At 38.3% G+C, this 27,784-nt stretch overlaps 1 protein-coding gene across 1 annotated transcript in view; it reads right to left on the bottom strand.

The window, feature by feature from the left end:
- Positions 1 to 25,467, bottom strand: part of trappc8 (trafficking protein particle complex 8) — a 58,810-nt gene extending 33,343 nt beyond the window's left edge. Inside the window, 14 exon segments of the mRNA XM_036581623.1 lie at positions 4,025 to 4,249; positions 5,639 to 5,770; positions 5,978 to 6,083; positions 7,581 to 7,681; positions 7,786 to 7,936; positions 9,587 to 9,702; positions 10,128 to 10,390; positions 12,008 to 12,077; positions 12,221 to 12,374; positions 13,570 to 13,744; positions 14,721 to 14,810; positions 17,450 to 17,533; positions 21,674 to 21,868; positions 25,168 to 25,467. Of these exon segments, the coding sequence (XP_036437516.1) occupies positions 4,025 to 4,249; positions 5,639 to 5,770; positions 5,978 to 6,083; positions 7,581 to 7,681; positions 7,786 to 7,936; positions 9,587 to 9,702; positions 10,128 to 10,390; positions 12,008 to 12,077; positions 12,221 to 12,374; positions 13,570 to 13,744; positions 14,721 to 14,810; positions 17,450 to 17,533; positions 21,674 to 21,868; positions 25,168 to 25,324 (2,019 nt within the window). The 5' untranslated portion in view covers positions 25,325 to 25,467.
- Between the last annotated feature and the right edge of the window lie 2,317 nt (positions 25,468 to 27,784).

Here is a 27,784-nt window from a genome sequence, read left to right as displayed (position 1 = left end):
TGTCTACTACTAGTTGAGAACGGTCTGCCAACCAGAAACGTCCAACAGTGGTCCTACAGTCAGACACTGACCACTGCTGAAGGACTAGAGAGTAACAAATTGTGTATGGAAAAAGATGAGCTATAGTCTCCAATTGCACACCTACAAGGTTTCTCTACTGAGTAGATGTTTCCAATACAGTGTCCAGAGACTGTAGAATTTCCACAAATCCACAAATCTTTTCACCTTTGCTTGATCTGCATATAAATCATACATATCTCTCTCTCTGATTCTCACTCAGAAATTGAGAAAGAATTTTTTTCATCTAGAGAAGCATCCTGCAGTTCTCAGTGTGCCCACCATGTGCTGAATCTCACTGCACGTTCATTCTTCCTTCAGCAAGTTCCTTTCACTTTGCTGAATTTGTAATGGCTCCCTACTTTGACGTATGGTGTGCTTTACGTCTAAAGCCTTTAGCTCATGCCCTATACAGTGTCCTACACGTCAGATCTGTAAGCTTTTCGGATTTAGCTGCAGTGAAGGGAACATGTTATAGCAAATGTAAAAGAGTTATGAGGTCTGGCTGCCGTTACACTGCTTGAAGGGCTACACGCTGGTTGGATGTCTGCTGTCATGTGACAAACCTACTTTACTTACCCTGCAGTAAAATGTTAGAGATGCAGATTCCTTTAGGAGAGATGTGCAGTATCCCAATGGCTGGTGCACACTGGGGCTGGGTTGTGTGCACAGTGATGCTTTTAAGCAATGCTACAGCTCTCTTTTACATGCTTCACACACTACTGCACTTACAGATCAGAGATAACACTGAGGTGAATGTGTCTCACTCCCTCAATCTCTTACACACACATACACAAACTGCAATCCTGCATTTTACTTCCCTGCAGACAAAGACAAGGACTCTGTATCATTTTATAATGAGGCAACAGAAAGCGCCACAGGGAGGTATTGACTTTAGACCATTAGTCTACAAAACGTTCCTTTTGTCAGCTTGAAGTTGAGCTTCTAGGGATGCAGTGATACAGAATTTCTAGGCTAATAATCATCGGGGTTCAACATAAATGATTGCCCTGGGCAAGTAAAATGCTAATTCAGGACAGCAGCTTTGAAAATCACTTGCCCCGTCAGGCAAACTGATGTTTTCAGGGACAACTGATTCGGTGAACAATGAACTTGAGATTGCTTCCATTCACTTTTCCTATCCAAATATACCCTCACTTCAAAAAAAGGGTGTAATCCAGGTGTACATTGAGATCAGTTCTAACAATGCACATTGTTTGTAGGTTATCATCATTTGTAGTGTGAGGTATCATTGAAAATGCTACATGCTAATAAACAAACGACTCAAGCAAGCAGTGAACAAGGGCCTGCTCACACAGAGAAGTGTTGCTGACGCCAGCATGACACCAAGTCACTGGTCGCTAAACATTCTGCCTTGGTAGATTCCCACCAGGCACACACTATGCAATTTAGCCCATTTTTAAAACAAACTCTATCACAGCTCCTTCCCTAATACAGTTGGTCAAGGCAAAAAACTTGACAGTAGCTACATTAGCTAAGTCCATAAATGTCAACTTACTACGAAGTTCTATTAAGTCAAACAGATTAAACTTTAACACAGTGATTTTTTTAACTATGGTTGTAAAATAGGCTGTACATAGATAGTATTTTTATCACTTAGTTTCAGTGCAGTGTGGCATGAGTTAGCTGAGCTGTAGCTCAGTTTCTCAGTGTGTTTGCTCGGTACTCGGGTGTGCAGCGTGTCATTTTGAATGAAATATCTTTACAGATAATTGTCCTCAGACAAAACTGTCTACTGGGGCTGTGTTTCATGCAACAACAGTCAGACAGAGTGTTTTTGTACACTGTGAGCATCTCAATCGTAGGCTTTGCCCATACACGACAGTCTATTCAACATACATTGACAGTCACCAAAGATTAAGATTTCTAAGCACAGCATATGTTTGGCTTCAGAAGACACTCAACTACAGCTCAACCAACCAAACAAGACACCAACAAAACAAAACTCCACAGGGGATCTCCACAGATTAGCTTTAGATCTGATTCATGCTCTCACTGCCCTACAGAGACTGTTGTTATAAGAGACAGATGAGGATCAAAACTATGAAACATACTTCACTTAGAGCTGTACAGAAGTGCTTTTCTGAAGTGAAACAAAATATGCTCTTCTCCACTGCAATGCTGCTCATTCCAAGGTAATTAATGTAATTAATAGCTAGCTAATGCATGTCATTTCAAATCTGCCAGATTTGTAGTGTTAGAAGTCTTGCTCAACTCTGAAAGGGTAATGAACCTTCAGTCTTCTGTGTGTGAAGCAGTGGTGTTATCCACCATGCTATCCATTTGCTATCCACCATGCTATCCATCCATGCATCATGGAGAATGGGCACTTTTACTGGGGATGCATGATGGTATTTGAATCATATCAGTATCAGCAGATAAAAACAAATTAAAAACAACAAAAAATGGCACCGAACAGACGTACAGACTTGGCTGAAATTTCTGATGCATTTATTAAGAATATTTGGGTGATTAATGCTGAGCCAAGTTTACAAATGATTAGCACCAATTAACAACTCACTCCAGCACTCCTCGTCCATTCTGGCCATTAGAGAAATAATAAATTGTCCAACACGATTATAGTCATCATCATTAATTTGAATCCTATACAAAATATCATTAGAACACTAAAGACTGAACCCAGTCATGTGAATCAAATCGAATTGTGCGCTTACTCTATCGTTACACCACTACTGCTGATATAACGTCTTAGCTACAACAGAGGGCTACATGGGGGATGATATCTAGTCTAATTATCCATTTGCTCCAGGCTTGTGCTAGATTAAGATCCAATTCCCAGAAATCTATCAGACAAAACTACAAAACTAGCTATGATGACCATTCACATGCAGGGCTATGGTCTGGCCAGGGATAAATAAGAAAGAGAATAAAGTGGGTCAATGTTCAGAATGATTCCAGCTGACTCATCCTCACACTACCATTCCTGCAGACACTGAAGCAGACCACTTATTCACTTTCTATTAAAATAAAATCCTCTTTTTCCTGTGTGGGAGTGAGTATAAAAAGTATAAAACCCTCAGGCTAATCACTCATCGTGGAACTTGAAACTTGAAATCACTGAATGTCCAGCTCAGGCATCTGGCTGGTCATTTTAGGCTATAAAGGAAACCAGTGCAAAACCTGCATAAGCTGAAGTGTAGCTGTATTCTTCCTTTACTATGTGTGTGTTTCACTGACCTCTGAAAAGCAGCTTTAAAAAAAAACTGATTGCATTATAATCATTCTGCCACAAATGATATGTATATGCACTATACGTTGCAGGCCTTGGCAATTACAATGTTGGCATATATTGATGTCAAAGAACAGCTGAGGCTAAATTTAAATTGTTTTGGCTAAGAGGTTTTGACATTTGTGTAGACTACAAGGTAATACCACAGAAAAAGGAATCTGCATCCTAAAATACTGTTATTTCAAATCACAGATTTCCACAGAACACCCAAAACACATCCCACAGACTAGTCTGCCCAGCACATGACTAGCATCGGCCTTGGATGCTCTGCCCACAGAGGTACACAGACTGATATTTATTGCATGCTAACATGGCCACAACTATCAGTCATCTGGTCAGTTACATTCTTACTGGCTCTCTGCATGTCTGAGCACATGCACTTGCAAGAACTGGTTTTTATCAGTTTGATGAAAAATGTGCAAATGTGCAAAACATTCGCAAGCAGTAAACCTTTGTGCGTTTGCTGGCATGCATACCACTTAGTTTCATGCAGGTCTGGTTTTGTTGTAGCATCGTTTTAGAATCGCCTGCTTCTACATATCACACAAAAACAACAGTTTATGGTTGGTTGTTTCGTATGGCCTCTTTCAAAAAACTGACCAAACTCTTTCATGATAGACGGGCTTGCGAGACTAGCAAACGACAGAACAGTACAAAGCATGTGCTATGTGTGAAATAATGTGGTGAGCCTCTTACTTTGTAGACATAGAGGTATTCCCTGAGGAAGGCGCTCTGCTGGGTGGCTGTCTGCTTGCTGTCGTTGATGAGAATGTGCCGGAACGCGGCCACAGCGTTCTCAGGCTGCCGCAGTGTGAAGGACTGGCGGCCGATGGTGAAGTTGATGTGATCTTCAGCAAGAGTCCAGCCCTTCCCCTTGTACACCTGCATGGCCTGGCAGTAACACCGCAATGCATGCCTCTTCTGCAGAGAGAGGGTGAGAGAGAGAGAGAGAGAGAGAGAGAGAGAGAGAGAGAGAGAGAGAGAGAGAGAGAGTGAGAGTGAGAGTGAGAGAGAGAGGGTGAGAGTGAGAGAGCGCGTTTCCTATTTCAAACTATTGTTAACAGCACATATTGAAACTCTGTAGCCCCAATCTGATGTGTAAGGAGAGCTATGTGCAAGTAAAAGATGTACAATACTTAAAACGCATTGAACATTAGGACTGTTCTCACACCCAGTATTATGTTTTAAGTGGGCCATCAAACATAAACAAATAAATAAATAAATGTTTATGTGAGCCTATAAAAACTAAATATGCATGTATTTGTTTTGTAGCCTTTTTAGAAAAATCTGCTGAGGTTATGCTGACTGTTTCTCAGCCTTTCAGTGCACAAAATGTGCTCACAATTCAGATGTAAGTAGATGTTAGTGTTTTATTTTATTTTGCACAACAGAGAACGGTGCTTCTGTAATTTTGTATTTTGCTATTTGCTTTAAGGAGAAATGAGTCATATTTCTGTTTACACATCCAAAAAATAAGTCTGTACTTGTCACATCCACTCAGAGGCTACTTTAATAATAATAATTTATTACTTCTCAGATCACTATGATATGTCAATATCACACAGCCCTAATTTTACATGTGTACCTGCAACCTACTGGTTTTAAATTATGAAACACAGTGATTCTAAAGTTCTGACCGATGATTTCAAACAGTAACGTTTGTATAACTGTATGCAAAAGTTTGAACACCCCCAGTAAAGTCAGCGTGTTTTGCTGATTTTCTAAAACTAAGTTAACACATCCTCTTCAGGGAACAAAATTAATTTGTTTTTTCTTTGCATTTTTTTTTGCACAATTTAGTGTTCAATTTCCATTTATTTGCTGAGCTTAAAATATTGAAAAAAAAAACAAACAAAATATAAATGTACTATAATATGCACAGGCCAAATGTTTTTTTTTTCCCTCCAATGTGTTAAATTCAGCAAATAAACAGTAAACATGCATTAAGTGCCCAGAAGTGCATTCTCTATAGAGAATGTGTAGTTAACAAAACATAACCAGGGATGCCCAAACTTTTGTACACTTTTATATGCCTGTGTGGGTTCATGTGTGTGTAATAACACAGCAGCAAGACGTCCAATTACTAAAAGTTCCTGAAAGAAAACATCTCTCCTCCCTCTAACAAGGTCTTTCTCTTTTCCCATCTCAGTATGATTACTGTATTTATCCACATCCCCTGCGTGGCGTTGCTCCCCAGAAGCCACCACCAAACTCAAAGCAAACTAAACCGACATCAGGTACGGGGTTTGGCTCAAGATGAGCATTCAGTTGCGAGCTGATGTTCTGTTAAAACAGAAGACTGTGTCTCACCTGTCCAGCCTTGCTGTAGCGGTGGCCAGATAGGATCATGTGGAAGGCAAACTTCCTCACCATGGGGCTGCGCATATTAATGAAGCAGTGGGCCGCCTGTTCCAACAGGAGCGCACTCCGCAAATCAGAGTCCTATCAGAGACAAAAGGAGATAGGCATGCAAAATAATAAATGCTTACAATACAAAGGCACATCTTTCTGAAAACAATGACACAAACAAAAGCAACAGAATATGTCAAATATCTGACAGCATGCATGAGCGATATTCTTTACTGGATTCAGAAGCAGGAATTCATGAAAACAAGTTTGTCAAAACACACACACAAATGTTGACCATACCTCACTTGTCATCTTGATTAGCAGAGTAGCAGCATCTGAGTATTTGGCCTGACTCTTCAGCACCTCAGCACTCAACAGAGCACAGCGCTCAGCCAGGACCATGTTTCTGTAACACACACACACACAAATGTGGTACATTGCAGCATAAGCACCTAAACAATGAAGCATGTGCATCCCCATCTTTATTACAGTGGGACAAACACATGTGTTTGCGCTCCATTTTGTATTTAAACTAAAATTGCCTTTAACTGTAAATAATTGTGTTAAGAAGTTTAAGAGTGAGTAAGCTGTTCATGTATTTTTTTTTTTTTTTACTGATCATTTAACCAAAAGGTTAAATCCCCGAAGTTTAAGTGCCATGTTTAACAAAATCATATTTCTCATATCATTTTACCAAAACTTAACAAAACTATTACCTGAGTAGGAGATCAGTGAAAATACTTTAATGTGACATTTATTTAGGAGCAATGAGTCTTGCTACAATGCAGAGCAGTAGATTTATGATTCAGCTGCCAGGTTTACAAATAAAATATATTCTCGTTTTGGTTCATTTGGTTCATTGAACAGAACAGTTTCACTGTTCTACGTCTCTCTCTCCAGTTGGTGACACTTAAAACAAACTAAAGAACGGTTAGAGACATTCTGTTCAGAATGGACATTTTAGTCTAACTTGTAAGGCATGACATGAAAAAAGTTTGCAGGGTGGGGGGCTGAGTTCCACGTAAGACTGATAAGGCTACAGGCTACCATATGCCAGATGAGTCATGGTAGGTGACCTGGCTTGAAATTTACACCACGGAAAGCAGCCAATCTAAATCTTTTAAGATAAACAGACAAACGCTTAACTTCTGTTTTCTCTTTAACTAATGTTACAAGCTTAGTCACACAGTAACGCATTTCATATCTGTGCGATGTAATGCTCGTCATCCTGTGTGCCTTCAGCCAGCTGCAGTAGTCTTTCTATTTTCTACATTTTCTTTGGACTAAACAGATAAGAAACTCTGATGAAAATGTAAGACTTGGGCTCTACACTGCCCTCTGGTGGAGCAGAGTTCTAACAATGTTCATGAATATGAAAACACATAATGTTAGAAGTTAATTTGCTGATCAACAATTCTAAATTTCTATATGATTTTTTAAAACTTTCATGGCTTTTTAACAAACCTGACATCACTATTCAGTGCATGTAGCATACTACAAGCAGAGCCTAAAACTTTAGCGTGCTAGCAGTAAATGTACCACTGGAATTCATTACATCACTACACCTCTTCATATCATTATACCATGTGTGTACTTAGGTATAAAACATAGTGTTTTAGTTATAGTTAGTTTCAACATCTGATATGTTGTCTGTGTACTATTTTCAATTAAATATAGGGTTTAAATGATTCATCATCATCATCATCATCATCAGCATCAACACTATTTTTATTTACATTTTACACCATGTGCCAACTTTTTTGGAAACAGGTTTGTAGATAGGTTAATCAGATACAGACAAACTATATAAAAATAATTGTTAGTTTCTGCCCTAAACTCTTGGGAATACATATTCACAAAAAATACCTAAGATGGAGAAAAAGAGTTCATGCATGTGTCATACTTGCAGACGTCCCGGTAGGTCTGGATGGCCGTCTCCATGTAGTGTGCAGGGTACGGCCTGGGAGCACCACTCTGCAGAAACGCAGATACGGCAGCCATCTCCTACACACACAAAAACATATTTTGTACGCAATGACCTTGCACATCAGAGTCATTGCATCACAGAGACATCACAGTGCATCTGTCTACACACAAGTGAGTCTTACCAGTGCTCCTGCAGCATACAGCATGGCCTGGTCAGAGAGAAAGTCCTTCTTGGCAGTGTGGTAGCAGCTATAGGCCAGCTCATAGTGCTGTACCAGAAAACACAGGTCAGCCATCTTCCTGATCTGCAACTCTGGAGCTTCTGGGGGATACCTGAGGTCAGAAAGGTTAAATAAACATTTATTGAAAGAGCCATATTCTAAATTTGTCTTGTATTTAATTTTTCCCTCTTGAGGTTCGCTTAAAATGATTGTGTAGATTTATGTACCAAAACAGTCAGAATTAATTTTGACATGGTAATTTTCCATTTGCTCATTATAATGTTTTTTAAATAAACAGGATGTTTTAGTTACTGTGCCTTCATGACTGATTAAAGCAATAAGCCACAAGATTGTGCATTACTGTGATTTTATCATGGGCAAGGAAGTTAACATCCTCTTATCAGTGACAAAATAACAACAATTATTCCAGCAAGAAATGCAGTTTCTTGTATGTATGTGATGAGACTGCTGAAAGAGGGCCACAGCGTTCAGTCACCCATTGTTATATATTGCAGTCATTTCATAAACTTTGTCTTTTTGTCATATGATGCTAAACATATAGCAAAATTTAATACAAGAAAAAACAAAACTTTAATTTAAAAATTACTTTTGCTTACCAAATTGCCACCGCACCGACAATGCTAATTTCCATTACAGCCTGTAATGTTCTGTCTTGTTTAGCACCAAGTAAAATCGCCAGGTTTTTATGTTGGATGAGTAACATAGCAGAGACTTCCTCAGATGAACTAATGACCTAAAACTACACCTATCTGGTACGACTCCAGATGCTGGTGGAGACTCACTGACTCCTGCAGGTTTTTGTCCTCTTAAGTGGACAACATGCCAACATGTTCATCAAACAAATATATTTTAACTGTTACTGAAAATCAGCCTAACCTGTTCAGTGAAAAAAAGCCACCCCATCTCTGCTTTCTCGATCACGTCCTCAACAACGCGCCTTGGTTACAAGTCCGAGTCTCTGAAGCTTGAGGCGAGTCTCAAGTCTTTAGTACACAATTTTCAGCTGGAGATATTACGTTTAACAAAAGCAGACCTTTAATAAAACCAAGCAGATGGGACATGGTTTCAAATAACTAATCTTTCCCTACAGAAAAAAAACACAGGTCTGAAGGACAGAACTGAAGCCCAAAAAGCCATAAATGTGGCATTTAAAGGAAAGAGGCAAAACAACAAGAAATAATCAGAAACTTGAACAGTCTGTAGTTTATATAGCACTTGAGCTAGCTAGCACAATAACTCATCCAGCTGAAACATCAGTAAGTTTCATAGGAATGTGAGCTGTAAATTACTAACAACTTCAGTTAGAACAACTAGTGCACTAACTAGCACACTTGCTATGCAAACTACATGCTAGCCAACAGTTTTATGTTGTTTTGCCTCTTTTCTTTAAACACCACATTTACTGCATGTCCATCAGACAAAGTTTTTCTATTATGAAATGTTCTTATCTGAAGCTGTTTCAAACGAGACACTGCTAAGAGCTGCAGGAGAACAGCACTATAGTGATGACTGCAAAAGTCCACAGCAAGTCACAAATGAAAGTCTGGAAATTAGTGTTATTTATTTGCCGCATTATGGTTGGCGGTTCCTAATTTATTCAGTTTTGTGTGTGTTTTTTTTTTTGTTTAAAATTGTAAAAGAAGCCTCAAGCCTGAGTCGAGTTAAGTCATTTGACACACGACTTGAGTCTGACTCAAGTCCTCAGCTCTGGTGTATGAGGAGGTAACATCAGCACACTCACAGCAATCCTGCAGTGTTCTTTAGTTCCGCGATACTCTTCTCTGGAACCTTCCCGCCCCCAAACCACTTTTTCGTGGCTGAGAAGAGAGACCTACTCAATCCTTTCCTGGACACCAGCTAAAGGAAGAGAGAGTGAGCATCAGTGAAGCAGAGACATGCTAGACATGGACAGAGAATTAAGGCAGAGAAGAGCAGACATGAAAAGGGGAAAATGGAATGAATATGTTTCAACAAATGGGTCAGTCAAATTTGAGTTTGGCATGAAAACTGTATGCCTAATGAAAGCACTGCAAGTGGATGTGGATTTCAAAGTGTCAAATGGGTGAAGACAAAGTTCAGAGTAACTCTGAAGTGAGCAAATCCTCAGAGCTGAATTTCACAGTGAAAAGGGAACCACGCCGCAAGATGAAACACCATGTAATACTTATTTCTTACATTGGTGCCATCTTGGGGACAGGGACAGGAACAACTCACTATACGAGTTTACAAGTATTATAAGTATTATAAGTATTATCTCTATGTGTGTGCGCATGTGTAAATACCTGATCGTTGAGCTGGCGGATGTTTTTCTCTATGTGCGGTAGCAGTCCTCTGAAGGTGAACTCCTGGATGAACTGGCGGATACGGTCGTGGTCATTCAGTGTCAAGCAGGCTCCATGAGCTGTGGGGGCAGCACTAGGAGTCACACTACCCTGTTTCTGCGTCCTTGCCGTGTCAGCACTGTTCACTGCCTTGCTGGGGTTGCCAGGGTAACCGGGGTCAGCTGACTGTTCCAGCTTGAGCGGATGGATCTCAGAGACCACGTCTGAAAATGCAAGGACAGCACCAGGAGAATGTTAAAGAAACAATCCCTAAACATACATAAGCCTAGGGGTGGGCAATATAGTAAAAATAGCATATCGCAACACTTAGAGAGATTGTCACCATACTATCACTTTGACAAAGACAAAAAAATGCTATTAGTGTTGCATTTAAAAAATTCTATTAAACATTATGAACATCATGATCATGATACATTTCACACACTGTACTGCACTAAATCTAATGAAACAGGCTACTACTCTCTACTACTCTCTCTGTAATAAAACATGCTGTCAGTATAATTTAAGCACTGACGATAGCTACAATATGCTCAGAAACGCATATTGTGAATCACAATAACAAAAAGTACCACAATAATTATAAAATGTCATCACATTGGCTACCCCTACATATGTCAAAGTGATATTCAAACAGTTCCAATTAGCCAAGAGATATTTTGTGTCTAAACTTTGCACCTTTAGCTTCACACTGGAGCTGTAATGCTAATGTTGCTAATGGGCAATTGAAACTTATATCCCATCAATTAACATAACATAAACTGCACATAAAAATAATTACAAAAGTAGTCTCAGAGTTGCTTATGTGATCTGACATTGTACAGCACATTGTTATTTATAAAACAGATCATGCAGATATGACATAGTAGCAGTGCTAATTTCTATTTTTATAGATAACAGTCATGCTATATCAGAAACAACATATGCAATTCTATTTTAGATCACTTAACTGAAGTATCAGGCAGGTGTGAGATTTAGTAATGGTATCTGCATGATGCTAATTGCTAAGCGATGTACTCATGCACTTGGTTTACTGTTTGAGACAGCAGTATCCAAATAGTGAACTCACTATCTGGTTGTTTATTACATTTCATCACAGGAAAACAGAGAAACATACTGACTAATAATACGGTGAAACAGCAGTTTTTAATATGACTGTACAACACGGTGAGGTTACTCACACCTGTGAGCAAGTTTATTACATACAAATTTGCTGCTCTGAATTACAAGTGCTTTAAAGTGAGATCATTGCCAAGGATGCTTTGTTAAGGATGTGAATGAGAAGGCAGATGTAGTGCAGCGTTTTCCCCCAACTAGGCTAACTACTAGCTGATGTTAGCTAGATCCAAAAACAGTGTGTATTCACTTTGCCACAAGCAAAAATACTACTAGTTCTTTGATAACCTAACATGTTGGCACATCATCCACTGAGGAGTAAAGACCTGTAAGAAGATGCAGAGTCCTGATTAGCATACAGCCTTGCTCTGGTTAGATGCAGTTTTAGCTCATTAGCTCATCTGAGGCATCCTTTATTACTCATCCAACATGAAAATCTATTGATTTGCTTTGGCTATTTATGAATACTAAAACGTGTGCTGTTAAATGTTTGCGCAACATCAACGCTGTCACCTTAAGCTAAGTCTACAGCTTTAAGTTAACCTTTCATTTACGCTTTATGGATACAATTAGGCAGAATGCACATCACTATTAAATGCTGGGGTGAGTAAGGTCCGCAAAACTAACCAAGCCTGTTATAGATACCAAACATCTTATCAAACATCATTTTGAATTTCAAAATACTCCAGTATTTAATACAAGTGTACCTGATGAGTCAAGTCCGTCCACTTCTGAGCTGATGTTATTCTCCACATTATTCAGCACAGCTTCTTCATACTAGAAGATATTACACATAGTTTGGCCATAGGTTGAAATTACAAAATGTTTTGGCAGTAATGCTGGCTGATCGTTATGCAAAGCTGTCACAATGAGGCTGCAGGCAGCACATGTGGTTGTACTGAGCTTGTAAACTGACTCACAGGGCTATGGATGTTGGTCTTCTGTAAATATTGACTCCAGGGATCAGGCATTTGTTCATCTGGTCCAGCAGCATCAGTTCTGGAATTGATCTTCAACAGGTAACAGCCTTGAGTGCCATATCTCTGCTTCATGTCCTCATACACGGAGTCCGCCCTGCACTCGAGAAGAGAGAAAATGAGACACAAAGAGAGACAGAGTTATCATTTTGGGATAATACATGAGGAAAAATAACACAAAAGTGAACTTGCGGACGATTTTAGTGTTTTTATTCTCTACAGATTATTTTCTAGGAGATTTTCTAGTTATGTAGTGATAAATCATATTCTCTTACATTTGGAGAAACAGGCAATGCCCAGAGAACCACAAGGAAGTGCATCAAGTTAAACTTGTATGCCACAAGCTCAGCCAAGGCTGTTTTCCACTCATAAAAGCAATACGCTTATCTCAATGGAATTAATAAAAGATTAGGTTATACTTTTTTCCTTGCAAAAAAACATTTTAGTACAAGACAAAGACAAAAAGCTCCACTGCTGATAAAATCTTTCATACTGCTGATAAACTCTTCAGTAAGTTTTAAGAATAAAACCCTTCAAGTAGAAAAATTCAATCGACGTAGTACCAGATTCTCTGTAGCCCTGTGAGCAAGAAAATACTTCATTAGGCTCTCAAAAGAAATTATCTTAAAAAGATATATATATTAATATTTCATTACATTTTCATTATTTTTCAACACGATCTTTAAGGAAATTAAGGAGCGACTGAAGAGGTTTATAAACCTGAAGCTAACTTTAAACACACTCCTTATGGTCTAACTTTTGCACTCATAAACGCAACAGTGGAAAAACATGATTCTTATTTAATCTTAATAACAGGAAACAGTCTAGAGATATGTAACCCTCATTTGGTGATTACATACACTCAAGCCCACCACAAACCCTGAATGCATGAACACACTTTAGAGGTGCTTCTAATTTTCTAGTTACAAGAGTCACACTTTAAATCTTTTTAATTCTGCAAGCTATCAGACGTTTGTACTCTGATGAGTAATCCAAAGTACCAAAAGACATTCATTTAACCAGATTTCTTCTCAGACAAGAAAGACAACATAAAATAATGATGCACCATTTTGATATAACAGAAAAAAAGCTTCAGACTTTAGTGTCTTAACACTTATGGAGAGTCTATGCTGTATATGTTCACAAGACACTGGACTCAAAAGTGGTGGAATGCACATTTAAAGTCAAAGCTTGGTTAATATTTAATAATAATAATAAAAAAAAACATTCTAGAGATACATCAAAGATATACAAGACTCCGTCTTTGACTACGCATGCACACAGACACAGACCTCTGTTCGTCTCCATCGCTGATGTCGTGAAGCAGGACATAGTATTTGAGGGTGTTGGGAATGAACCATTTGGGGTAGGTGTATTCTCCATTGTGCTGGATCCTGTGCTGCTCCTGAGAAAGCTTTAGAAATTGCTCTGTGGGAACGGCTTCACGAGACGACACCACCAACATGCCTACGCACTGCAGTGAAAGGAATACAGACTCTTCAGGAACGAGTGACTGAGGAGTGAGTCGCACGGCAGAGAGTTTTATGAACTTGCAGAGGATTTTAGAGTATTCAAATGAAAACGGAATTCCTTATAAACAGGGAAGCGCACAGAATCGCAGTTAACAGGTTTTACACACATTTGCTTAAAGCATTTAATTTACTGAGACTTTCAGTTATTTTAAGTTTGCAGTATTTTTGTTTACTAATGATGACCATTATTTGAGAGCATTGACTTTGCTTCTCAAATAAAATGCTCTAGACACCTTTCATACAAGAATAACATGTCAGTAATAAGAAAATTGATGAACAATAAAAATAAGAGAAATCAAAATTTACAATATTTCTGGTTAGGCCTGCCTCCATTGCTATAAATTACATTGCATTATACTACATAATATTTCATTTACTACACTGAATTATATTATCTTACTGAGACCGATGATCAAATATCACAACTCATAGTTGACAGCTAATTATATCAGTTCAATATTGATAACCAATAATATAATTTTGTATTAACAGTTTTTTATTTTTGTTAGTTAAATATCATGGATATTGTCAGACTTTCTAGCCCCTTAAAATCTGTGTGAACCAAATAATTAAAGTATCAGTTAAGCTCTAGAATGTTCCGAACATATAATAATGAAAAAGCTGGAAATTTAATTTGTTTAAAACTACAGAATATTTCCTAATAATAGGAAAATGGATAAAAATGTAAAAATCCAAACCACAAAAAAATAGAAACAAAAACTGGAATACTTCTCTTGGAATTCAGAAGGCACTAAGATATATATATTATATATATATATATATATATATATATATATATATTATACAATATATATGATATATATATATATAGAGAGAGAGAGAGAGAGAGAGAGAGAGAGGGGGAGAGAGAGAAAGCGGGAGAAAGACAGTGAAAGACAGTTAAAGGATACAGGCCAAGTAGTGGTTGAGGAACTCATGGTCTGATGCAGGCATGGACTGTAGAAAGTTCTCTCTATATGCTTCAAACCATGGTGTTGTTGCTGTAAAGCACACACACAAGCAAAAACTCACTTATTTATGTGCAACATTTCAGTGAAGCAATGCAGAAGGTGAAGCCCTCCTGCACACATTGGAAGTCCAGAGAGAGGAGGAGAGGAACTGCTTATCAAAAAGAGGAACGTGATTTAGACCTTAGGTCATCAGAGAACTCCACTCATGAGTGACAGAGAAAGAAAGCACAGAAGACAGACTTTGACACACGAAACACAGCAAAGCGCTGTAAGACATAACACAAGATTTAGATTAAACACCAAAAAATTCATTGTTTTCCATTTAAGACTGGAAATTCAAACAAGCAGTGTTTGAGAGCAAAATTATTATTAAAAATCTGAGTTGAGAGTGACGTCTCTCTCGAGATCCAAGTGCAGAGGCTGATCTGCTGGATATTTCATTAGTTGAACTGCACTGAGGAGGTCTCAATCAATTTCACAACCATTCATGTTCACTTATTCAAAACGCTTTTCTTTTAAAAATGTTTCATTTTCACATTAATGAAACAAATCAATTAAAAAAAGGATGAAAAAAACCAGAAACGTGAACAAAAATCTCTTTAACAGCCTGAAGTCACGTTGAAACAGAAGTGAGATACATCATGTAATCCCAAGACCTACTAGTACATGATTGCACAAATTTTAGGAAAGTCAAATATTGATGCAACAGCACAATGGGGAAGGGAAAAAAATTCAGCTGGCAAATCCCACTTACAGAAGTGAACCATTAAACAAGGACACAGGACTGAACACATCTGAATCATTCTCTGTCAAACACAAAGCTATTATGAGGTTCCTTGAACATAATTGAAATCTTCCTGGTTTGAAACTCTTAGAACAAAGGTGCCAAAAAGAACTGGCATCAACAGGTATCAATATCAGGCTGATACGCAGAAAAGGTTAAATTGGAGAAAAAAAAAAAAGAATGAATCTAATCCAAACCTGTAACAATTCAGGTCTGAAACAGCATATAGTCACATTGTGAGATGTGATGTTAGCTTACTATTTCTTCCTGTGGGATTGTGTTTTTAAAAAGTTCTTACATGATAGTCTACTTTTAGATTCTCATCGTAAATGAAGTGCTTCAATTTCAAAAAAGCTCATTTTAGAGCTCAGTAGTTGTTAAAAATGAAAAACCAGATCGGTATCCGTACGTGCCGATACTCAAGGTTCCGAAATTTTAATCAAACCAATTGGTTGAAAAAGCTTGAATATGGGCTTTGAGATTGTATAATCCTTACACAACCTTCTCAGCAGGTTTTAATTGATCAGTTTTGATGTAATCTAGCCCTTCATCAGTGGTCAGTTTCTGAAATACTACAGTAAAATTACTTCATTCTAGTACATACATTCTGAATAGATATGTTTAGATTTAGTTTTACTGACCTCCCTGAAGTGGCTACCATACAAAGTGAAATCTCTGATACGTGCATGGTGGTATATACCATTTGTAACATCATGAATTTACTGTGATTTCATGTTGCTCTAATGCGTGGGTAGTAATCCTAAGTAAAGTGAAGCCAGTAAAACCGAACATTTCCATGATCGTTTTGTTTCCAATGCTAAAAACGTGGTGGGAACGTATTTAGTGTGTGGTTTTGGAGGCATGACACTCGTGCCAAATGGCAGAAAACAGAGTAGATGTTTACGTGCCCATTTTTAGATGATAGGTGGCTAGGTCAAACACAGTACAAATACTGGCACCGCAGATATTACACATTTTCGTTTTTCCACCTTAAAGTCTTCCAGACTATAGACATTAAAATAGTCATTAAAATTGGACATTCTTAATATTTAGACCTCTAATAATGGAAAAAAAAATAATAATAATAATAAAAAAAAATTTCAGATATTTTATGACCTTACAACCTTAAATCTATTGCAAGACTTTAATACTTTTTAAAGTTTTTTTTCCCCACACTCATATTTTTGGTTCTTTAGGAAACCAAAAGTGGTTTTTCAACAGAATCGTTCAAAGAACACTTTGTGGCACCTTTATTTTTTAGAGTATTCATCTATCAGCATCTGATATTGCTAGCATTACAAAGATGTGTTCAGCCTGTAATTAATAAACATGTTCATTGACAGCAGCAGAATCTAAAGCAGCTACATCACATCTAGACAGAGGAAAGGCCAAGGAACTGAGAGGAATTTGAGAGTGAGTAAAATGACTCATGAATCTGAAACTTCATAAACACAATGAACTGTCTTCTAAATGCAGTTTCTGTGTGAGTTTGACCTTCAAAATGGCCATAATTGGAGATGAGGTGGCCAAATGAGACTATTAAAGCTATCTGTTCTTTAACCAAAAAACAGGGGGCTACAATTACAGACATAAATTAAATCACTAAAGTGAGATTATTTTTGTTTGCATCCACACAATGAGTCATTTACCTCCGTATCCTTCTATCACCCACACTCAGGCACATACTAAAGCTGCTACCACCACCCTGACAGGAGGAGGAGAAAAGGCTTGGAGACTAGAAAGGAGAGTTAGCTACAAATTTGCTACGGAGAGAAACAGGAAGCGATGAGGAGGAGGTGAATGAAGCTAAAAAAAAGAAAAAAAAAAAAAATATATAGTATATCTCTCTTTCCCCCTTTTCCCCAGCGCAGGCTGAATTGAGTACCTGTGTAGTATTTGGAGGAGCTGAGCTGGGTGAGCATTTCTTTCCAGTCAGAGTACCAGGGTACGCTCGCTTTGACCGAGCGGTCTGGGAGGGGGAGAAAGAGGCAGAGAGCCGGAGAGTCCAGTTAGAGAATGGTCAGAACACCTACAGGACAACAATGCCACCCCCAAACCCTCCCAAACTCTGCAGCAGGAAGCTACCAAAACCTCTTTAAAACTTAGGTCAGACTGATTAATCTAATATCTCATGAGTAACTGAGAATACACCACACTTTGCATTGTTTCTAACTGAGGAACATGGGCATCATTCTCTATTTATCATTGAAGTTTTAGAACCAACTAAACACACTTTGAAAGCAGCCTGGAAAGCAAGTATCATATACATCAGGGCTGCAACAAATATCTTGACATCCTCTGTTGAACACGAAAAACTGTCGACATGGAGTTTTATTGTACAGACCTGTGCACAGTTACAGTTAAAGAGAGTTATCACCAAAAGCAGTCACCAGTGACAGTACAAACCCATTATTTACAATTGGTTAAAAAATGCATTTATTGATTTATTCCATGCAAACTATACAAAAGACCCTGGTATTTTCTCACATGAACATAACTGAACATTTGAACTTGTTGGATGATTAATACCACATTTGTGTTTACTTCTAATAACTCACTCCAATGACTGGATTACACCCTTTTGTTTTTACTAATCATGGAGAATCTAGTTTTATTCATTGTGCACTTGCTTGGAGCATCTTTCAGAACAATTTAAAGTTCACCTCACTTTTATTCCTTAGCCAGTTTAAATGTTTATTATCAACCCATTTTCTAAGTTCACTTGTTTTTTTCTATTTTTATTGAATGAACTGCTTATCATTTTGCTTGTGTTTTTATTGTTTATTGCTTGGTCTATTTTTATTGATTATTTTAGTCATTATGTTCAATCTAACTTGCTTCATTATCATTTCATGTTGTCCTATTTTAGTTTGGTTTGGTATCTATGTTATGAAATGCTTTGTTTTTTTTTTACTCAGTTCTGTCAAAAGTGAGGATTTTCCTCAATATATTTCCAAGTCTAAATAAATGTTGCACCGAGTTGTACCCAACACTGATTGTTCTTGAAATGTGGATATTGAGCTGTCCTGGTTCAATGTGTCCAGAACTTTAGGTACGTATCATGCCTGTACAAAAAGCCACCTATGGTTCTGCATAGGTTAGGGCCTCCTCAGAGCACAGCGTCGGGTTTCACACATCAGACAAAACAGTTTTGGGTGTCACGTTTCAGTTCTCATACAATCAGGCTATTGGTAGCAGAAGTAATTTTGACACGGTTCCTAAAACGGAAGAGAACATGAGCAAAAGTAATAGCATGAGCTGAAGCTTAATCTTTGTAAAATAAAAAGGTAAAGCAAAGGAATCTGGTTTAAATACAGAATGCGGCTATAAGTATTGATCATGGTTATTTCATATACTCCATTTCCAACACAGGCCCCTTAACGCTGTATATTGTTCAGATAATTCATATGGCCGTTCAGACAGATCCCAAGACAGTACACGTTAAATGTAAACATGGCAGAAGAGAAGAAATCGCCTTGTCACAGTACTTTAACGATGGCTTAACAAAAGGGAAAAGAATGGCCTGATAGCTGCATTTGTCAAATAATCAAACAATAGTTAAGAGCTTAATCAATTACAGAATTAACTGCTAGTTGCAGCCCTAATGCATATGAGTTTCTGAAATGAAACAACACATTTCCCAAACACTGCTTTAACTGAGACCTAGAAACAACACCCCTCAAGAAAAGTGGGATTCTTCTGGTCAGTCCCACAAAGTTAATAAAGCACACACAATCTATGCACACAATGAGAACACCAACTCAAAGGCAGGTGATGCTGATGATCACCTTCCAGGTGCATAAGATTAGTCCCAGAATGTGGTGCGTTTTCTGAGTGAGCAATCAATTATTTTATAGTGTTTTATATTATTTTTCTTTTTTTTTAATTTTAAGTATTTTACTTAAAGAGTCAAACCAAATAGCACAACTCTCTCTCACACATACACACACGCGTTTGGTGGGCTGGATCCTGTCTTTGTGGTCCATTACACCAAATTTATTAACATCGAAAGAAATATTTCAGCAAAAAAAAAAAAAATCTATTTTACAGTTTTCCCTAGATGTAGTCAATCAGCCAAGACCTGCTTGATGTCCAAATTTTGCTTCTTTAGTTTAGTGCTGGAACTATGAGACTAATGTTGCTACCAACTAATCACTATTCAACCAAATCTCTTCCTTAAACACATCCCCAAAACTTCTTTCAACACACTCAAACTGCATCCATTCCTCAATAAGGTCAATGTGGTTTAGGACACATTATGATTCTGAGCTTTAAAAATGAAGAAAACCTCACCATGTGGTTGAACAGTGTGGTCAGTCATTTTAGACAACAGATGTTGTGCCAAATTCCAACTCCCCTGCAGAATCTTACTCCACCCGTGCACTTATGTCACGCAGGCATATGGAGTGGTTTGATGGATTTACAGAAAAGATTTGGGTGACCATTGACTTCTAGTGTTTTTTTAGCAATGGTAGCCTCATAGCTGCAGCGCTAATTTAAAGAACAACAATTTGGACACCCGATACTGAATCTGTATATTGCTCCGTCATAAAAACGTCTATTGCCAAAACTTAATGCAAACTTTGAGAGAGAAAGTGTTCTTAACTTTAATGTATTTTGATTAAAGGTGTAACAGTTTCAATATTTACTGAATTTGGCACAGTATATTAGAATTTAAATTATTTCAGACATAAAAGAGGCTTAAGACAAAGTTGTCTGTGGCTGTCCTGGAACTGAACATTATTCTGGCCTAATAATCAGGACCCATCCCACCAATGTATGCTGTGTCATATCAAATAAACAAAGCACTGGTCCACTGCAGTACTGGGAGCAGGGGCATTGTAAAAAAGGACTGGGTTAGGATGCAGTTAGGTTGATCCAAAAACACAGGGCAACTGTGTGGAAAGGAAAGGTTTAGAGCACTGAGGACAGAACCAATCTCAAAAGTGTTTAGATCTCCTAACACTCTGTCAGAGTTAAAGGCCCCATATCATGCAAAACAGTTTACAAAATAAGAGTTTGATGTAGCGTGTAAACACAACGTTAACACGCCTTTAATTCCACAATCCCATTTTAAATACACCACTTTTGTGATGTCACGAAGACCAACGCATTTATATATTCACCTATTCAGTCTAGAGCAGATTAGCCCTTATATTTACAATAAAATTATAAGTTACAAGTGCATGAGGCACAATACAGAAGAGAGGTCAATCAGATACATCAGCCTTAAAGGCACAGTAACAAAAACAGCCTGTTCAATTCCAAAGGATAAAATGAGGCTGGAAAAAAGTCATGTAAAAATTAACTGTGATGATTTTTTAGTACATAAAGCCACACAACTATCGTAAGTGGACTAACGATAAAAAGAAAGAAAGAAAACAAGAAAAATGTAGGATATGGGTCCTTTAACACAGACTTAACAGTTCTTAAAACACACACACACACACACACACACACACACACACACACACACACACACACACCCCCAGGCCTAACAAACGCATATCTAGGGAGAGAGTATTGGTGACAGTGAGTTCTTACCAGAATGTCATCCATATGAAAAAAAATTAAGAGATATGGAGGAAGACAAGACAAGTGAGATATGAAAAATAAAACAAATGAGTAAAAAACGAATTTACAAAACCCTTGGTAAGTAACTTGTTTTTCCCCTTTAATGGATTTGCTGCCCTCTCCTGGAAATAAGAGAAGACAAACAGCTTCTTTAGATACTGAATGTCCTTAAAAAGGTCTGAAACTCACACACTGTCCTGATGATATATGCAGGTTATCAAGTTCGGTTTATCATTAATGCCAAAGATCCATCAAGACTTTCTAAACACATACCTTATACAGCAGTTTCATGTTGTGATTACAGAATAATTCGGCAGTTGATGGATAAAAAGCCTTAAGATTTACAACTGAGCAGTTAGCCTGGAGTTTAAAAGGTTGATATGATAAACAGACAAAGAACGCACAATTTGGCATTTTAATGGAGTAAAAATAGATATATACATATACACAGTCACAGCACTTTCACTTTTACTTCCTGATCTCAGCTAAGCCAAATCCCCACCTCTCTGTGTGAGTGTATGCACATGTGACTCACCGCTGATGTTGAGGTCGTAGTCTCCTGCAGTGATGACATTAGCAGGTAGCCCTTCAGGAGGCTGGCAGGCAGACACAGCCTGGCTCAGGAGTTTGCGGACCTCGCCAGAGTTTGGCGGCCGAGTGTTAACCCCTGTCACGCTAATACGAAGCCCCTTCACCACCACCACCTGGTTATTGGGGTCACGCAAGTGACCTGCAGTACAGCAAAGCAAGACAGACAAAAAGCTACGAATAAGAAGATGCTTATAAATCTGACTTGTCAAAGTAAGTGTAGAATGCAAATGACTCCCTTAGTCAAATTACGTTGCTGAATTTAAGTGAAAATAAGTTCTCATCCTCTACAAAGAGCAAACTTCTGCACATTTTACTGCACAACTACTGTTTATTTGCAGAATTTAACATAAAACACAAAATGTGGCCTGCACAAAAATAGCACATCATATATTTTGGGTTTTTTTTTTCCCCAAAACGCTAAACTCAGTAAGCAAATTGAAACTGTGCACTACAATGTTCAGAAAATCTCATATTTAAGTTTGTTCTCTGTAGAGAACATATTAACTTATTTTAACAACAAAACAGGTAATTTGACCAAGGGTGTTCAAATTTTTGAATATGACCGTTTCTATTAAAACCACTGGTTCCTGATCTTGGTCCTACAGTAACTCTTTCACTGGGCATTTTGAGCTTTTCCTCGCTTTAATACACCTAACTGATAATAATAATCTAAATAATCAGCCCTTCCTACTAGATGTGGCACATCAGCAACAGCCAGGTGCAGAGTAAGTGACCATACCTTCTGACTATACAATTTTACAGTACATCTGAAATGTGACGACAAAAAGCAGAAGTGTTTACTAACAATCACAATCACAAGCTTTGTGCCCGTTAGCATCATCAAAGCCCATCATCATGATATCATAGCCTTCAGACACTCTGCTCTGCAAGTACAAGGGCAACAAGATCAGATCATTTACGCATTAAACAGCAGTCCACAACAATATAAATGGGCTGAGGTTATTTTAATGAAATGTAATGTAATTTCAGCAGGGACCCCCCCCCAAAAAAAGGACTCAACGCAACAAACATGGCAAAGCAAAAGGCCTCGCATTTAGATGGACGCAAGATGTGGAATGAAACATGAATTAAAATGAAGAAATGTCATCAGACAGATGACTGAAAAAAAACAGTTAAAAACGTTTTCAGCATGGAGAGAAGTGAAAACACTAAAATGTGCAGGGTAGAGGAACTTCAGGACCAGGGCTGGATATCACTAAATGATACAGTCTGATGCAGTACACAAACATTTCCAAAGTTTTAGGACATATTCATGATGTCAAAAAATAAAAAACAACACATCTGTTTATATCTGCAGTTTAGCACCGCCTATTCATGCTGAACAAAGCACTGTACAGGGCAGTCAATCACAACAGAGCTCACTTACATAAACCAGTGTTAAAGGCACAGTAACAAAAAACAGCCGGTTAAGTTTAAGGGACAAAGAGAGGCTGGAAATGGCCATGTAAAAATGAATTACGACTATTTTTGGTTTAAAAAAAAATGCAAGTGTTCCTGAGAGTGGAAAAATAATCAACATGAATTACAGAAAATGGGGCCTCTAAATGCTCTACAGTCAGTTGAGTCTTTTAATCTAAAAGGTAGTAAACATGCTCATGCAACACAAGAACAAAATTATACAGACTGTGATGATGCACTGAACATCTGCAGAGATAAGAATGTAACTGTAGAAATGCCAAACCCTTTGAAACTGGTCAAGCTTAATGCACAAGACCACCACTACAGTTCACAGACAAATATTCTTGTGTGTATGTGTGTGTACGCAAACCCAAGTAAGAGCAACACCACAAAACAAGCACAAACAAGGGCTGTTATCAGCTGCTAAACAGAAAATAATGCGATGAGACCTTGCCCTTTCTCTGCTGTCCACTGTTCCAAAACATTCCTGAATGAATCCAATTACATTAGCCACAGATAAATGCACAGGGAGACGTTCTCAGAGAAGGCAGCCTCTGTGCAACTAAAGTAAGGGGCTTTTCAAGCAGTATTTCGGCACCGTTTCTAAGAATCACACTCGCAGCTTGCTTTGCAGTTATCAGTTAAATGAATCTCTCTGAGGTCTAGAGGGATGCTGTATTATGACTGACATACGGATCTGACCTGACACTGTGATGCATAAGCATGAACTGAACGATGTTGACAGGCAGAACTGGCAGCCCTACACGGAGCACAAGAGCAGCCTGACGGACAACAGTGGTCTACTATGTTAACAAAACAACTTGAGAGCAAACTCTCACATATGTATGACCACTGTCTGCAATGTAGCTGATAATGGTAAAAGCAAAAACAGCACCATTTAGATACGTTTTCCTGAGATGAGGTCCAGCGCTGATGCCAAGAGCGAGGCTGGCTGATGCCAAAACTCAGATGAAGCTGCCATTGAATTTGACATAGGTCATAAGTATTATACTTATGATGGAGCATTTCCTTCCTTAATGCATCTCTCCAATACAAACTGAAGGTATATGCCCAAAAATACTATATGCTGGATTATACTACACACTCTTGGTGCTGTCCAACATTAACAGGACTCTAAAGGCAGGCGACAATTTTTTTCTACTGAAAATCCCATCTTTCATTGATCAGGAATGACAGACCATTGCAATTTTGTTACGTTCTGTTTTCTGAATTATGCATAATGTACTGAGTAAAATTAAACATTCTCTATTAAAACACTGTTTCGCCATCGGTGTCAGGAAGAGATACAGAAATGTAGCTAACGTTACATTTCTTTGACGATACCTAAGTGGGTTGTTGCTTTCCACCGTTTTCAGCTTAAATGCAGCCAAAAGGGAACTCGGGAAAGAAAGAAACGAAACAGCTAGCTTATGTCTGAAATGTGCCTATACTGCGAAAAGAACACAAAAATACGACGACACTTTAAAAAAATCAGTGTCGCTGAACACTGGTAATGATTTTTTCATAAAAGCCTTTTCCTCGTTACCACTACACGAGTGAACTATGCTCCTTTGGGATTAGCTTGTGTTTATTAGCTAAAGAGGGTGTAGCCGGGCGATTAGCTTAGCGGCTAGCTCCCGAACAGAGCCGGTTTGTGTCCTGCTGGCGGAGCTCCTGTCGGTTTAGGGCCTAAGTTCAGTCACAACCGAAACGAGTCAGCTAGAGCCATTAAAGAGAAATGTGACATTTGATCTGGGTAACCTAACCGCTCAGGTAACCGACAGGCTGAGCGGAACAGAAACAGGGCCCTGAGCTCGGAGTGTCTGGAGCGAGAAGCTCCTCCTGTCAGCTGGCCGAGTGAGGGAGCGCCACTGCGCGTTAGCAGCTTTTGCTAACTAACTACAACTTAGTGCCAGTTGAGTGTTTTTATGCGGCCCTTATCCGCGTTACAGCTGAACACGAGCCCCTCATCCGCCGCGTCTTCACTAACAGGTCCAAGAGGGAAGGCAGAGCTCTCACCCTCCGAGGTCAGCCGGCAGAAAGGGCGCAGGAGCTCCGGGAAACTCAGGTTGTTCTTGCGGGTCACTCTCTCCGCGTCTTCGCTGCACAGGACGGACACCATCGGCACAAACGAGTCCTGGATGAACTCCTGCACGGACTGGGCGCACTGAGCCATGGCGCCGCTCCACCGGGCAGTCTGAGCAAGAACCGGGAGGCGGGCGGGTCGGACGTGTGCGTGTCACCGAGCAGAGGAACCGCTTCAGAGTTAAAAACAAATCCCCTACTGACAGCCCTCAGCAGCCATGATGGGCTCTACACTCCTGCTGATCGATTTAATTCCCGTCGAGCACCGCGACTGTCAGGTGATAGCAGAGAGTTAGCCTACAATTCCTATACTTCAAAATAAAAGCTAAATTTGCTACACGAGTTTCAGAACAAATGCTAACATAAAAGTCATTATAAAACAGATGGGCCTAGTAACCCATTTTGGATGTAAAATATTCAGTGGTGGACGAAGCACACAAATCATGTAAGCTGCTTGAGTTAAAGTAGAGATACCCAAGGTAAAATATTATTCCAGTAAAAGTAAAGTCCTCCCTTTAGACCTCCACTTGAGTAAAAGTACAAAAGTATTTGCCTTCAAATGTGCTAAAGTATCAGAAGTAAAAGTACTAAAAGATTAATTATGGCTCTAATGTCCAATTATCATTTTTGTAACAAGACTCTCGCTTCATTAACTCATTTTAGGGGAAAATACTCCAGTGTCACTCTTGGTGAACCAGACTTTTAATAGAATGTCATTAATTCGTCAGTCACTGATGCCTATTAAAACTATCAAAAGCACAAAACACTGAAGGCAGACAGTTTCCATTGGGTAGAACCGAGTGGCTCTGAAATAACTTTTTGCAAACAAGCAAAGTTTCAGTTTAAGATTTATTTGCAGCTTAGTTACAAGTTTAAGTTTAATTAAAACCTGCTTTAAACACAGGTTTACAAATGAGTTTTCCTTTACTATATTGCATCTGTAGGTCTCTGTTCATAAACATAAACTAGCCAAAACAAATTTACTATAAAATGAAATAGTGTTTGTATAAATTCAGAAAAAAAGACACAAGCCAGTCACAACTGCATAACTGTACATATTTCTATATTGTGGTCTATTTACACAAATCATTTAGTTCCATCACCGTGTGCTTCCACCGTGTGCTTGCACTGGGTCGGTATGTCCAACAGGTCAAAACAAGCTCAAAACTAAGTGTGCACTGTACCCTGATTGGTGTGTTGCTTCACACTTCTTTTGCTTTGACATGTTTTTTATGCACACATAATGCAAAAGGAAAGCCAGATTTTGCATAATGTAGTGGAGAGTGGAGTAAAAAGTAAGATATTTGACTTTGAAATGTAGTGGAGTGAAAGTAAAAAGTCGCCCAAAATGGAAATACTTCAGTAAAGTAAAGATACACAAAACAACTACTTAAGTACAGTAATGAATTACATTTACTTAATTACTGTCCACCACTGAAAATATTGTATACATACACAAACAAACACACACATATATATATATATATATATATATATATATATATATATATATATATATATATATATATATATATATATATATATATATGTATGTGTGTGTGTGTGTGTGTGTGTATGTATATATATATATACTATATATATATATATATATATATATACATATATATAATTCTGCAATCTGATTCAGAGTCTGGTCCTGCATTCTGATTGGCTGTTTAAATAGTACCTTTTAATTTGTCAGTTGAAAGCTGCAGTATAGTAATTCCATCCTATTTTCATATTGGCTAGGCTACTTCAATCTGTCAGTCTTATTGGACTTAAACTGTCATGTAGGTATTTATACTTCCAAACACAAAATTAAAACACAATCCACTTTGGATATGGACAGAGCCAGGCACTAGAAATGGGCTCTTGGGGGCATTGTGCCTGTACAAGGTAAGCTTTCTCAGCTACAATTAAAAATATCTGATTTGCCGGTCAGTGTAAAGACCTATGAACAACTATGAAACCATTTCAGACCATGGTACTTTCCATGTACTCACTATACTATCTCCATTCTTTGCTCATGCATTCTTTTTGTCAATGTGTCATTTATGATAATTAATGACTTAAATATTTTGGTCCCATCCTTTTTATTATTTATGTTTTCCTCTTTGATGGCAAGCAAGCATGTCAACATTTATAAAAGTTTTTATTGTGTTTAAGTGCTATTTTTACAGTGACTGTTGTACAATTTTTTTTCATATAAAGAAAGCTGCAGTTGTGCTGTCCATTTTTAACTCGGCACGGTCGTCTTTGTGGAGAGGTGTGAATTGTTTTCACAGCAGGAGGTTCTCACTCTTCCCCTTAAACCCCTCACTAGCAGTTTAATTTCACACAGGGAGCCAACAATGTCCTACTGGAATATTGTGTATTTGGTTATGATAATTGAAACATTAAAAGAAAATCAGTTTCCATTCTGTGTCTTATTGTATTTCAGCAGTGTTTCTGATGTCTGTCTGAGCAAAGGGACCAAATCCTGTTCTCTCATGTGTGAGGTAAGAGTGTTACCCTCTGCACCTGAAGGCATTTGACATTGATAGTGCTGACA

Source organism: Colossoma macropomum, unplaced genomic scaffold (genome assembly GCF_904425465.1).
Source record: "Colossoma macropomum unplaced genomic scaffold, Colossoma_macropomum, whole genome shotgun sequence".
In the NCBI taxonomy this organism is placed as follows: Eukaryota; Metazoa; Chordata; class Actinopteri; order Characiformes; family Serrasalmidae; genus Colossoma; species Colossoma macropomum.
The sequence above is the reverse complement of the archived record's forward strand: the minus strand, read 5'-3'. Positions and strand labels throughout refer to the sequence as shown.